This window comes from Heteronotia binoei, chromosome 4 (genome assembly GCF_032191835.1).
Source record: "Heteronotia binoei isolate CCM8104 ecotype False Entrance Well chromosome 4, APGP_CSIRO_Hbin_v1, whole genome shotgun sequence".
NCBI classification, from domain to species: domain Eukaryota; kingdom Metazoa; phylum Chordata; class Lepidosauria; order Squamata; family Gekkonidae; genus Heteronotia; species Heteronotia binoei.
The window spans coordinates 38,924,903-38,938,061 of NC_083226.1; the positions used below are offsets into that span (position 1 = coordinate 38,924,903).

Here is a 13,159-nt window from a genome sequence, read left to right on the forward strand (position 1 = left end):
TTCTTTACTCAAAGGAGCCAACATTGCAAAGATCTGACCCAGCACCATCTACTTTAAATGACAGTGTTTCTAGCTCAGGGTCCTGTAACGGGGGCTTTTCCTGCAACAGTCCCATTCTCAGGCCTCTCAGCTCAGGGTCCCATCCTCAGGCCTGCTACCTGAAATACTTTAAGACTGAAACTGTAACTTCTTGGTATGAATGAGAAAGTACATGCTATATGATCAGTTTTTGACCAGGTATCCAACAATCAGCAAATATAATAATTGATTCCAGCCTGTAAATCAGAACTTCCAGAATTAAACATTCCAAAAAACACAGAAGGCTGAACCTGTTTAAATCTAGGAGATATCCCTGAGTTCTTGAAACCCCCACTCCCATTTTTAAACAAAATTTGGGGGCTAAAATGGTAGCATCTGCGCATGCATGGGGGGGGGGGGGAAGCTGGGTGGCAGTTCAGGTTGCTTTAGCAATCAAGAGTGGCACCTGACAACGAAAAGAGACAACGAAGGAGGAATGCAAGAAAAGGAGGGAACAAAAACTGTAAGGATTGTGGACAAAGCAGGCAACCAGAGCAAATTATATGAACATATGAAGCTGCCTTCTACTGAATCAGACCCTTGGTCCATCAAAGTCAGTATTGTCTTCTCAGACTGGCAGCGGCTCTCCAGGGTCCCAAGCTGAGGTTTTTTCACACCTATTTGCCTGGACCCTTTTTTGGAGATGCCAGGGATTGAACCTGGGACCTTCTGCTTCCCAAGCAGATGCTCTACCACTGAGCCACCATCCTTCCCTAATTAAATTAAAACTAGATAGATGAGAATGGAGGAGGAAGAAGATTGGCAGGAGGATTTCACTACCCTCCTTAGGATTGTTAGGTGCAGGGCTTTTTTTTTGTAGCAGGAACTACTTAGAATATTAGGCCACACACCCCTAATGTAGCCAATCCTCCAAGAGCTTACAATAGGCCCTGTAAGAAGAGCCCTGTAAGCTCTTGAAGGATTGGCTACATCAGAGGAGTGTGGCCCAATATGCAAAGGAGTTCTTGCTACAAAAAAAAGCCCTGACTTAGGTGAAAATTCTATAGTGACAGGAATCACAGTGGGCTGCACTTACTCTGCCAGGATCTAGAGGTATTAACTCCATGTCCTATTTGTTCTCTGAATTATCAACCCAGTTCTTTCTTACCAAAGTATACAGCCCCTCCCATTACTAGGCCCCACTGCAGTTTCTCTCCAGTCCCACTTCCTCTTTAGCTCTTTTCTTCAACACCACCTCTCTTGCCATCATTTTCTTGAGTTCTTGTTCTCCTGGTCTTGTCCCCTTTCTTTTGGCAGTCCTCTCTTGAATTGCCTTATTAACATTGCAAGATTCTTAATTAAATGCTCCAATTCTTGTCTCAGTTTTCTCTCTTTCCCCAAAGCCAACACTCATTCCCCCAGAAATCTTTCCATGTTCTTCTCAGTCCACTGCCTAGCCTCCTTTCTCTCTAGGTCCCTCTTCTTCAGTTTCTCTGTGCCTACAGCATCTTCTCAGTACACATTCAGCTAGGACCAACAATGGTCTTTTTCCACAAGGAAGTTGGACAGTAAACTGCTTTGTTCCCTGAATATATCCCAAGTCATCACACCAGCTCAGCCAGTGGAGACTGAAGGGAATGAACACAGCCCCAGCCAGAGTAACTAGGGCTGTTGAGGGCAGTACTCCTACCCTTGATTCAGTTTAGACTAGCACCAACCCTCCAAATGGGTAAGAGACCAAAACTATGGAATTCTAAAGGGCATGTACTTTTAAAAGCAGAAGAGTAAGTGTTTGAAAACTGGAAACCATGACTTACTACCTACGGGAATGAGATGAGTCGGCTGAGATTCCTCGAGTTTATTCCTCAGCCAATCAAAATCCTGATATCTTCGGCGCATGGAATACTCTGGCAAATCAAATTCTGCTCGTGTGGTCTAGGAATGAAGGGAAACAGGAGAGAGAAAGGAAAGTTATTCAGCATTTGGTGAGACATTTCAGTTTTTGAAATACCTTGCAGGGACTGTCTTGTTTGCTTGCTTACAGCTGTACTACAGGGTGAGGCATCCAAGCAATAGCAGAAATGAAAGGGGGGGGGAGAATCAACCTGTTTTCCAGCGAATAAGATATACAATCTGAGAACTGTCTTAAGTATTGTAATTGGAAAAGCATTTGATTAAAAATTCTGCTTTCAGTTGTTTGAATGGAATGCTTTCCCTGAGGAAAAAAGGCAAAGAATACAAGATAAAAGTTATGTCCAGAGATATGTTTATATCTTCAAAGACTGGAATATCATCCTGGACAGGCTAAAGGGCGACACTGCTGACCAGCACTTCAGCTGCTTCTGTGTAAAGATTTTTTTTTTTCTGCCTTGGCTACTAAACTGTAAAAAAAAAAAAGTGGGGAGCCTCCAGCATGCACTGATCTCTCTCCCAAATTTGCTTTTCTCATTTTTTTTAAAGAACACACCCTAAGTAAGTTGTGAGGAAGGAATGGTGAGTACTTTCCTGTTCAAAAGGTCCCACCATTTCCCCTGCTACTAACCTTTTGCGATTATACCATTTTTCACCTATGTTTTTAAAAAGGTAACTGCTATTTTGCCACAGTGATATATTTGTATTTATCTTTTCCGTTTCAAATTCTGGATTATCTGAACTCAGTTTTTATTGGGGGGGAAAGTACTCTACAGCAATGTTCCCGTTAAGCTGCGGAGTCTTGTGAGCAAAAATTCTTCTTTGCGAGCTACTGGCATTAAAGTTCTGAGCTACTGCATAAATCAGTGTGTTCAGAGGCCATCCCTCCTGAGCAGGCTGACCTAAGACAACAATGCGTGAGCCAGAGGCTAAAAAACTGTGAGCTAGCTCACATGAACTCAGCTTAGAGGGAACATTGCTACAGCCCTTTTGTAGTGGAGATATAAGAGGAAAGGTACAGGCAATTTTTGTGCTGATTACCTGGAAAGGAACAGGGAACGGAGGCTGCGAGATGATTGTATGTCAGTAATGCACTACAAAGAGCTGTTCTGTATTTCATACTATTTGTATGAAGAACAAAAAAGTCCCAGAGAGTCTCCGCAGCAGCCATGATGAAAATATCCCCAAGGGCCAAAGTGAATTCACTGCAGCTCTTTTGCGGAAGGGGAAAGCTGTGGGCTGAGGGGAAAGGGTGCACAGAAGACACTCATGTGCAGAAGTCATATTGCCAGCACAGATGCTTCTACAAGAATAATAATAAGCAGGGCTTTTTTGGAAGAAAAAGCCCAGCAGGAACTTATTTGCATATTAGGCAACACCCCCTGACGTCACCATTGTTTAACACAGGGCTTTTTGTGGGAAAAGCCCAGCAGAGACTCATTTGCATATTAAGCCACACCCCCTCGTGCCAGGCCAGCCGGAACTGCATTCCTGTGCTTTCCTGCTAAAAAAAAAAAAAAAGACCTGATAATAAGAACCCTTGCCAAGTGGAAGCAGCTTTAGAAATGTCAGCATTGGACTTCTGCTGTGACAGCTGGTCCATTAAAGCCTCTTTTTCATCCCAGTCTTATTCTAAAAATTTTACTAAGCTGATCTCTGTTGTCTGACTTGGAGCTTTTATAGGCGCCTGAAAAAAGCAACTTCCCTCCACAGGACTGACCATTACGGTAGCCATAATCCTGCAGCAACTGTTAAAGCAAGCCGGGGACTATTTATTGCCATACTTAATTTCTTTCCTGCTCCAAGATCCTTGAAAGAAGGATAGTCCCTGTGTGGCCCCCATTTTATCCTCAAAGCAATCCTTTAAGGTAGGTTAAGAAGAATGGGGTGACTGGCCCAAGGACACTTTTCACTTCAAATGCTAAATAGGTATTTAAACCCAGGTCTCTATTGTCCTACTCCAGCCCTACCACTGCCAGCCCACAAGCTATCATGCTCCTCTGTACTCTTCTCTGTGTAAAAGCATTCAAGCATCTTGCTTGAATACTTTAACACAGAAAACAGTGGTCAACAGATGTGGCAAAGGCCTGCACCCTTTCATTCATGGCTTCACAGGTACTGTCCAACAGAAGGTACTTCCATAACCATTTTTACACAGAAGAGATCACTTCATCAGCAACTAATGAATAGCAGCACAACCTGAGGGACATTTCATGTGCCACCTCCATGTGCCACCTCCTTGACCCCCTAAGTGTGGTGGACACATCAGCAAAAGGAAGCAGAGCCAAAAAGATTGAGCACCTGCAAAACCAAGTTCCCAGAAATATGCTGGTGCCAAGGACAGAAGAGTTTCCTGGATCAAGCAGTGGAGTTTCCTGGATCAAGATGTACCTTAAGCCTAAAACATGTGAACATCCAAGGATGAGTCTTACAAAGACACAGAATGTCCCACAAAATTCAGAACACTATATGCATATCAACAGGTGTAGAACCAGTTTGAAAGAAACCCACAGAATCCTGGGAATTGTGAGGGAAAGCTGGTGATCTAAGTGAACTTAAGCTACATTTCCCAGGATTCTTTGTAAGAAGACACAACAGTTACACCAATATAAGTAGGTATGACCCATGTTATGAAGAGATAAGTACCCTGCCTTAAGCTATCTAGAGCATCTACAAACTACACACCCTCCAATACAGAAGTAGTGCAAACTTCAAGTAGAAGTACACAAACCCTTATCGTTGCTACTGAAAGGTGTTTTTGTGTGTCAGTGGGGGAAGGTATTTATATGCACCTGGAAAGCAATTCTTCCACCAGAAAGTGGATTGCACAATACACAGAAGGTGGAAGGAAAAAGAACAAAGTACATTCTATTTGAACACATCTTTCAGCAATGCACCTAGACTACACTTATTAACAGTTCCATGTAATACAAAGCCATTTATCTTTGGCAATTCTGCCAAAAGAAAACTATACTACTTTTACAGAATTTATATTCCGCAAGGCAAAATTGCTTCAGCAGCAGTAGTGAGGAAGGTTACAACAAGAGCAATTACTCAGCTTATAATATTAACTGGGCATTTGAACACTGAAGTTAATTGCAAAAAAATATATATTCCTGGGTAACAGCATGTCTACAAAACAGCTTTCAGCATTCATAAGTTGCTTGTCTCATGGACAAACAGCCAGGGGGCACTGGGATTAAGCAGTGGCATAAACAGAAACTAATGCCACCCAACAAACCCATGGACCAATTCACATGTGCATTACTAAACAACTGGATACTCAACTGATGTTCCGCATGAATAAATAGGCCATTGAAGATACCATCATAAAAAAAAAACTTCTAGGGCATCTCACACCACCTCAAAATACTATTGTTACCACGGATTCCATGCACGCAATTCAGCTGTTTGCTATCAAGAGTACACACTGAAATCCAGTTGACCACAGCCATATGCAAACTAGGTACATGGTAAACTGTTTACAAGTGTCAAAGTCCCTGTTTGTGGAAGCCACTGCACAGAAATAATTTAGCAACCCCAACATTAGTGGTTGTAAAGAGAGATTGCACTGGATCAACCTCAAATGTAAAGAGGTGTTTAATACATCTTATACCATGATCAAATTGTATAAAAACTGGACAAACATAAATCCAAGCAAAGGAGAAATTTCATACTGTCTTATAAAAAAAATCTACTAGTGTTGACAAAACTGGAAAGTTTTAATACTAGCATACAATATCTTAAGAATGGAAAACCTCTCTTTCTAGTTTGGAGTCCACAAGGAAGCTAAAACAAGAAAGCTCTTAGTTTAAACAAAGCAACAAGGCACAGAAAGTAGATTGCAAATGAGTACCTTGGTTGTGACTCTGTATGTGATGTAAGTCTCCATTGTACAAACATGTTTTTTTGGATCATCAACAGTGACGAAGAGATCTCTCATTTCCCCGTCCAAGTCATCATCCAGCTGCAATCTGTTGAGAAGGGAGGAGGAGGAAGCCGGGCTAGAAGTGTCTACAGGAGTACCATTGGGTAAGCTGAGGTCCTGGAGAACAAAAAACAGCAGAGCAGGAAACATCAGTTAATGAACTTTTAAAGCACATCACCCAAGTTGATTAGATGGTAGGGACTGAAAACATCTAATTTCCTGAACTCATGTCTCTGTGCTAGTAATGTCACTTAAGATTAGATTGTGCAGCAGTTTCAAACGTATATTTTAAAAAGCTTTCTTCTTTCTTGCAAGGTAGATCAGTATTGTTTCAATAGATGGAAGGTCAAGGTTAAGTGAGAGAGGGGAGAGACTGACCTAAGAACTTAAGCAGCTAGCAAAAGATAGCTAACAGCAAAACTAATGAAAAAATTATCACTGGCAAGGGATAATTTTGATACCAGAAACTCATCAGATCTAGTGCCAGGCAAGCAACTAGAGGAAAACTTTCCAGAACAGGAATGCCAGCAACTGAAAAGTTTGTACAACTTTTGTTGTCGGTAGCAGACAAAGCAAGGACTGTGATAAAGATCTCAGCTTAGGGGCAGGAATCTCTATGGTAATAGCAGAGTTGACCAAATCTTTAGATACAAAAATCCAGTGACTGGAGCTGTGAACAGGCAAGACAGATCTTTCTACAAACCTGAAAAGCTTTGCAAAAAAATGTGAAATCTAAAATAATGGGGATATGAAAACCCAGAAATTATAAAAGGTGTGCCTGTAGCTTTTTAAAAAAATGGATTCCTTCACTAGCTATTGCTAGGCAATCACAGCATTCCAAGGACTGCATTTCTGTGACTAAAAGACACAGGCAGAGAGCAGGGTCCTGCTTTGGAGGGTGGAGTTTATGGCTGGAGATTACCTAGAATTACAACTGATCTCCAGATGACAGATCAGTTCCCCTAGAGAAAATAGCTGCTCTGTAGGGTTGCCAATCCCCCAGTCTGTCGAGCTCCAATCTGCTGGCCCAAAACTGGCCTGTGGGAGAAACCCCACCCCCAACAGGTATGTTGCACAGCAGGGAAAATACCACCCCCCAACAGGGATGCCCCATTTCCAATGTCACTCAGAAGTGACATTATGCCAGGGACATCACACGATGACACACTGTTTTTGGCAAACTAAAAGAGCCTACTATATTTCAGTCTTTGTAGCTAAAAAACCCATAGTTTCCCCCAAAAAACTAGGGCATAGCGTGCAACGGCAGCAACACAATGACATTAGTTCTGGAAGAGGAATCCAAGAGAGGCTACCAGATCCCTCCCTCCAAAAGCATAGCAACCAACTCTACTGCTCTGGAAGGTGGACTCTATGGCATTATACCCTGCTGAGGCTGCTTCCCTTAAACCTCACCTCCCAAGGCTCCATTCTTCAATCTCTAGGAATTTCCCAACCAGAAGCTAGCAAGCCTAATTAATTAAATCAAATTAAACATAAACATAAATAAACCCTAAGGAGAGAAGGAAGGCCAAAAAGAGTACAGCCCATGGGAGCTTTCAGGAAAAGGAAGAGGAAATAGTGGGGGATGGGGGCTCCCATTTGTATGTATCTATCTAGCTACACTGTAGGAGAGAGGTGGCCAAACTGTGGCTTCGGAGTCACAAGTGGCTCTTTCACACATATTGTGTGGCTCTTGAAGTCCCCACTGCCCCTATGGCTGGATTGAAGAAGGCATTTGTCTCTTTAAATCACTTCTCCAAGTCAAGCCAGCTGGCAACTTGGAGAATGCATTTAAAGTTAAAGTTGCTTTCTTGTCATCTCTCCCTCTCCATCTATTCCCTTCCTTCCTTCCAGCTCTCAAACATCTGATGATCATGTCTTGCAGCTCTCAAATATCTGACATTTATTCTATGTGACTCTTAATGTTAAGCAAGTTTGGCCACCCCTGCTGCAGGATATAAGAAGCCAAACACCAAAGAAGTTTAATCAGGGCAACTGAGCAAGACTTGGAAGCTCCAGGCAAGAGAGCAGTGCAGAAATTCTTGAAATGAAAAGATCCAAGTTTCAAAACAGCAGGCAACGGAGTGCCAGGAAGCAATTAATAAGCAGGGATACCGGGTACGAAGCTTCTAACGTAGCCTAGATACTATTGGTTTACCTAGTACAATTTTTTTTAAATGGAAGAACACCAAATTGCAAGAATTTACTGCCTAATTTCTTGTAAGAACACCTAGAACTCTGATGACAGATGGGTCAGAGCCTACTATCTTTCATTCTTTATTCAGCTTGACATCAAATATGCTTAGGGATGCCATAAAGAAAGTAGGTCAGGCTACAACTCACTGAAATATTCATAGGCAGCAAAACAGTAGCCAACTGTCCAAGCTTCTAGTCCCCCCAGGAGAGTTGTTTGAAGATGAAAGTTTCCCCAGTATCCTGATTAACTCATCTATACAATAGATTCAGGTGGGCAGCCATGTTGGTCTGAAGCAGTAGAACAGAGTCCAGTGGCACTTTTAAGTTTTATTCAAGGTATGAGCTTTGTTATTGTTGTCTGGCCTTTGCACAAGTCAAAACATCTTTATTAAGTTGTATGCTAATTTGCTGCTCACCTATGTACAGGCATCTGTCTATATATATGAACTGACGTTCCATTTCAATTTATCTGAGGAAGTGTAAGTGCAAAGAAAAGTTCATACCTTGAATAAACCTCTGTTGGTCTTAAAGGTGCCACTGGACCCAAACTTTGTCTGTACACTGTAGACTTTGCACTATCTCTAATCCACAGGATCTCACATCCTCGTCTAGGCAGATCTCACACTCTGCTCAGAAACACTTGATTGCTTGACCTTGAGACAGAAATTTAAGTGCCCCAACAAACCAGTTTTACTGGATAGGAAACTGCTCCCAAACTATTCCAATTCCAAGGCAGAGAGCCCCAACGACTTGTGGAAATCAAATACTGCACTCTTATTAAACATTGCAAGATTAAGTGTTTCAATGGGGTTGCTTAGTGAAGCATCCTTTTATTATCCTTTACAGCAAAGTTAGGAAGTGAATGTCGATAGGCAATTCCTTCTATGAGGTAACAGAGTTATTCAGAAGGCAAACAGCAAGTTAAAAATGCGTCGCATCAGCAGCCATTCATTTGCGGAACTGGGAAGCTTCCTCTCCATCTAGCCCTAAGCACAGTGATTGCAGAGAGAAGGAGAAAAGAACTCTCAAGTTCGTAGAGTATTAAAAGATGTCTTATTTACACAGCAACTGCCTTAGCAACCATCCTACAGCCCAGAGGAGTTCCACAGCAACTGCCTTTTAAATCATGTCAACGCTGCTTTCTAACACAAACATACCACAAGGCAAACCTTCAGTCCAAGACATGCAGGCCCTGAAATGAAACAGGAAAGCAACCAAAGCTAGCTAGCACTTAGTGAAGTCAGGCCATCCAGGTTCAACTGAGGCTTACACGAGAAACCTCACCAAGTTATTACTCTTCCCCTCAGGACATAAAATTGGACTCTGCCGAAAGACAAACCACAAGATAAACTGTGGAGGAGAGAAGTCTGTCCTCAATGTATTTATAGGCAGCTGCCGTACTCTTGATTCCATCCCTATTAAGTTTTCGCCATGAACTATTCTACATTCAGCTGCTTTGGGAAGAAATATCCTGGACCAAGAGATGCTGCCTTTATGTAAAACCTACATTAAAATCTTGACTGTTACAAAGCCAGTAGACCAATAATCAAGACTGTTTGATCTGTCAGTGTGTGAATTTAAGGAAAATATTCCTAACAATGAAATTTGAAACCTGTCAGATCAGCAATGCATAACAAGAATTTAAATTCAGTATGAAGATACCATAATTCAAGAAGTAGTCTGCACATCTTTGCAAACTAAGCATATTATCTACAACTCTGGGGGGATGGGGTGAAAACAAAAAAAGGCAGCCCGAGGCTGGTCCTGATCCCACTGCCATCTAATTAGAGTTTCCAGTAATAAGCATAGTTGTCACTTAGTGTGTATTAAAAGACTTCATGGTTTGTCATTCAATGCAGGTTTTCAATGTTACTGAACATTCAGGGCATTTCTTAGTGCCCTATGTGGCCTATTCTCTGATACCCTTCTCAAAAAGAGGAGAAAACATTTCATTGCATCTCTGCTAGCCAAGATTATCAGTCTCTGCTTAGAATCACTGCAGAGGCCATATTCTTGGTTATATTCCACATTCTATGAGGGAGAATCAATCGTGCACCTTGGCGCAGGGGTCTCCAACCTTTTTGAGCCTATGGACACTGTTGGAATTCTGACACCAGGTGGGCACAACCACAAAATGGCTGCCACAGTGTGAGATTATACATAACTAATACTTAACTCTTCAATATTTTTGGCAGAATCTGTTTAACAGGATGCTTCTCTAAATGAACATCCCATTGCAAAGTATCTTCTTGCATACGCAGCTTACCTTCAGTAAAACAGCAAAGATCCTTTTGATGTGAGGGAATTCTGAAACAACTTTTAAAAACCTGCAAAGTCAATCAATTCTCCAGCAGCTGGACAAAAGCCCCATAGGGCCCTGCTCACTTTCTAAAAGACACTTGACAGGCACTGCGTTGAAGACCCCTGCCTTACACCTCTACATAAACTTGTATTGAGCATAATAATAAAGACTCACTGCTGGAAGGCAGGAACTTATACACACACCTGATTTCATGGACTCATATGTTTACTTCACCCCCTCAATGTATATATTAAGTGCTTTCAAGTCGCTTTCAACTTATGGCAACTCTATGAATTGAAGATATCCAAAACACCTGATGGCTATCAGCCTTGCTCAGGTCTTGCAAACTGATGGCCATGGCTTGCTTTCGTCAATCCATGTCATGTGAGGTTTTCCTTCTGCCTTCAACTTTTCCTAATATTGTCTTTTCCATTGAATCCTGTATGATGGACTCTGTATGTATGGTGGACTCTGGTCACTTTACCTTTAGGAAGAATTCAGGCTTGATTTGATCTAGAACCCACTTATTTGGCTTTTTGGTGGTCCATGGTATCAATAATCCTCTCCTCCAACACCACATTTCAAAGGAATCAACTTTCTTCCTAACAGCTTTCCTCACTGTCCAACTTTCACACCCATGCACATAGTAATGGGGAATACTGTGGCATGAATTATCGTTATCTTGGCCTCCAGCAACACATCCTTAAACTTCACTAGCAGCAACCAAAAATTCAAAGTAGGAAAATACATTATTTTAACTATATTTCTATACCACTCTTCCTTGTTAAGCCAAGCATTTGACAGTAAAAGCACCTTCAGACATACTGATGTTTATAAAATACACACACACACCCTTAACTCTCTTCCCTTCTCTACTCCCATGCCCATATTAGTCCCAACTGTTGTGACTGTCTTAGCGACTATTGCCAGCCTAGGAGAGGACACTGGGAGAAGGGTGAATTAGTTATCCTCCATGCTATAGAAGGAGAGACAAGGAGCTAGAGAGGCACAGTTGCCATTTCTGGACGTCACCATGCATTTAACATAATGCATACCTCTAACCATTAAAGCTAATCAAGATACTTTTGGCAAGACTGAGGGATTATTGGCTACAGGCAATAGCTATGCACTGATCCACACTGGATGAGAATCTGGAGCTTATTTAGGTTCAAGAGCATCGCTTATTTTGCAGAACTATCTTCAAGAATTAGTTTGGAAATGACAGGTATTAGCCAACTGCTGGAGAAGCAATGTTCTCTATGTTAATTCAGCACATCTTCCTGGTTTGCACACTTACTATCCCACTTGGGGGCAAAAAGTCTGTAACACAGGCCTCACCACAGCCTATGAACCTTCCCTTAAAAGGATCTCTCTAGGATCCCAGTTGAAATCAGATCCTTCTCAAGTAGCTAATGGTAGAAACATCTGAGATATATACAGTAAAGGGGGTGGTGGTGCTTTATGCTTACCCATTCAGGCACACAAAAGTGTTATGATAATCTATGCAAAAGAGATATGCTATTTACAGAAAACAAGATAAGACTGTATTTATCAATAGATGTAATATTTTGTCAATAAATGACTGGAGAGAGTAAACCCAGTTCTCTTTCCATTCTCTTTTTTAAAAAGAGACCATTTCTGACTGAGAATTGTGTAGAGGTGCCATTACTGATCATTCTGGGGACAACTACTACATTTTAATTGCAGCTTCAGTTAAGATCGCACACACCATTTACACTGTCCTTTATAAATCTTCATTTCATTCTTGGTAAATGACAGCACAATCAGATAGCGTAATTCCAAGTTCTTCTCTGTACTTCTGGAACATTAAGTCCCTCTGTTATCTAGAAATTTCACTCAATCCCAAGTACTTGCATCATAACATTTTTGGAGTATGACAGTATAAAACTCACACAAACACCAATTTATTAACTCTCCTAGAATACCTCAAGTTAGTCAATTGCTTTCCACCATCAGTTACACCAAAAACATGAATAGTTGACTATATGCCAAGAAAACTCAGGGAGTCTTAAAGACAGGAGGAAAGGAGTTGCTTGCTGTGACTTTACTTCTGCCTTTCTCCTGTGATCTGTCCCAAGGTTCTCCCAAGTGTTATGGAAGTCCAGCAGAGACTAGAGGCAAACTAGAGAAAATAAATTTAGAAGTATAAGGCCCAATCCCTCTTTACAGGAAGGAGCTTTTCGAGAAGATGGAGAGCTATTTTTTCATGGGCTAAGTGCAACACATAAGATTGGTTCTGACCATTTGTTTTGGAAGAGGTTATCATCTCAGGGGTTTGCTGATCTCCACCATTCATATATGCCAAGGCAGTTCTAGGTGGCAGGTCTACTCAATGTGATAGTGACACAAGTAGAGAATCAGGCACAAGAACTGACAATGCTACAAAGAAATGAGAAGTGGTTACCTAGATATGCATCTAAACAGATTTGATGGCATGAGTAGTGGTATTCAGATGCTGCAATCTGTGGTTTAAACCATGGTTTTTCACAGAAACCCTGGTTAATTTACCAGACCAACACCATTTGCAAACTGCACCATTTTCTTTCCCACATCCAGGCAGAACCCCCATGAGCTGCCCCAAGCACCGTCACATTGCCAAGCTACTGGCATAGCTTCACTATGTACATTACCTGCTTGCTACTGGTCAACCTACAGTAAACAGGCAGAGAAAGAAGGCAAGGACAAGTCATGTCTCCAATTGGATCCTGAATGAGCATTATATTCCTCCCCCTTTCTAGCTGCTTCACTGGATTCTCTAAATTGAACTCAGAAACAGAGCAGAT

General features: G+C 41.7%; 1 protein-coding gene across 1 annotated transcript in view; it reads right to left on the reverse strand.

Moving 5' to 3' along the window:
- Positions 1 to 13,159, reverse strand: part of SNX30 (sorting nexin family member 30) — a 36,923-nt gene that overhangs the window by 12,432 nt on the left and 11,332 nt on the right. Inside the window, exons 2-3 of the mRNA XM_060237154.1 lie at positions 5,786 to 5,974; positions 1,843 to 1,953 (exon numbers count right to left, since the gene is read on the reverse strand). Of these exons, the coding sequence (XP_060093137.1) occupies positions 1,843 to 1,953; positions 5,786 to 5,974 (300 nt within the window). The remainder of the gene's footprint in view (positions 1 to 1,842; positions 1,954 to 5,785; positions 5,975 to 13,159) is intronic.